The sequence below is a fragment of the Colobus angolensis genome, unplaced genomic scaffold, assembly GCF_000951035.1.
Source record: "Colobus angolensis palliatus isolate OR3802 unplaced genomic scaffold, Cang.pa_1.0 Scaffold65, whole genome shotgun sequence".
NCBI classification, from domain to species: domain Eukaryota; kingdom Metazoa; phylum Chordata; class Mammalia; order Primates; family Cercopithecidae; genus Colobus; species Colobus angolensis.
The window spans coordinates 2819524-2821214 of record NW_012120154.1 but is presented as its reverse complement, the minus strand read 5'-3'; the positions used below and the strand labels follow the sequence as shown (position 1 = coordinate 2821214).

General features: G+C 42.6%; 1 protein-coding gene across 1 annotated transcript in view; it reads right to left on the bottom strand.

Moving 5' to 3' along the window:
- Positions 1 to 1088: 1088 nt before the first annotated feature.
- Positions 1089 to 1691, bottom strand: part of FAM227A (family with sequence similarity 227, member A) — a 70795-nt gene continuing 70192 nt past the window's right edge. Inside the window, exon 16 of the mRNA XM_011964328.1 lies at positions 1089 to 1269. Within this exon, the coding sequence (XP_011819718.1) occupies positions 1089 to 1269 (181 nt within the window). The remainder of the gene's footprint in view (positions 1270 to 1691) is intronic.

Genomic DNA, 1691 nt, shown 5'->3' with positions numbered 1-1691 from the left:
AAAAAAAAAAAAAAAAAAAAAGAGAGAGAGAAGAAAAAAAAATTAGCTAAATTTTTTTAAAAAAAGAGGTTACAAACAACTTTATGCTAAAAAAAAAAAAAGAGAGAGAGAAGAAAAAAAAATTAGCTAGGCATGGTGGCACGCACCTTTAGTCCCAGCTACTGGGGGAGGCTGAGGCAGGAGAACTGCCTGAACCCAGGAGAAGCAGGTTGCAGTGAGCCAAGATCGTGCCACTGCACTGTAGCCTGGGTGACAGAAGGAGACTCCATCTCAAAAAAAAAAAAGACGTTTTGGACATGCAAAGACTCAAATAATTTCCCATATGCCTTTTTTGTTGGGAACTACTAGAAGATGTACTCCAGCAAAGTGAACATGGCCTTTTAGGTCAGGACTATGAGACAGACTTGGGCTGTCCATGGCCCTGAGGCAGAGGCAGCTTGAAAAAGAAGTCAGCTCACAGAAGGGAAAAGGATCAAGAGACAGAGAGAGAAAGAGCCTGAAAATATCAAGCTCTTAGGTTTAATATGCCTGCAGATGGCCTGTCATGGCCTTCCCAGTTATTTAAGCTGCTACATTCTCCTTCCACTTAAGCTAGTTTCAGCTGACTTCCTGGCACATGCGACCAAGGAGCTCTGTCTCATACAGTTCATAAAGTACATAGGCCAATGCTTGGTACAGACGAAGTACAAAATCATTAGTAGCCCTTACTACCACCAATAATAACACTAAAACTAAAATGAGAGTTGTGTGAGTAATACATAAAAGTGAACTTTTTTTTGAGACGGAGTCTAGTTCTGTCTCCAGGCTGGAGTGCAGTGGCGTGATCTTGGCTCACTGCAACCTCCGCCTTCCGGGTTCAAGCAATTCTCCTGCCTCAGCCTCCCGAGTAGCTGGGACTACAGGCGCCTACCACCTCGCCCAGCTAGTTTTTTGTATTTGTTTAGTAGAGACGGGGTTTCACCGTGTTCGCCAGGATGGTCTCGATCTCCTGACCTCGTGATCCGCCTGTCTCGGCCTCCCAAAGTGCTGGGATTACAGGCTTGAGCCACCGCGCCCGGCCAATAAAATAATTCTTATTCTTACACTGGTCACACTTCTACATTTCCCATGGTTTTTGTTCGAACAAACCGTAAAAGAAATTCAGTTTCTCTCTGGAGACTTCCCTTCATTTTTTTGTCAGGTGATTCCTCATTGAAGGCTGAAGGTGGGACGAACATGTGGTTTGCCTTTTTTTTATCTGCTGCTTTTTGATCAATATTCTTCATTTCCCTGAGGGGAAAACACAGAAACATATAGAAAAAGGCTGGAGTAATTAACATGTCCTCAATGTTCTGTATGTCCTGTAAACTGATAGATCTGCGTGACCATTTACAAAGCATGTATTGAAGTATAACGTAGAAACTAGGAGTGCACAGATTCTAAGTGTGCAGCTCATGACATTTTCATATACTGAACACGTCCATGTAACCAGCACTCAGATTGAGAAAGAGAACGCTGCCAGCTCCTTAGAAGCCACCTCACGTCCCTGCTCAGTCACTATCCTATTTCCTTAAGAGTAACCCTGCCTGGATGTCTAGCAGCACAGGTGTGTTTTAAGGCACCATTTTTATCTGTAGACAAAACTTTGAGAATCACTTTATTAATATAAGGCATGATGAGCTTCTCAACAATATCTTTTTTTTTTTTTTGAA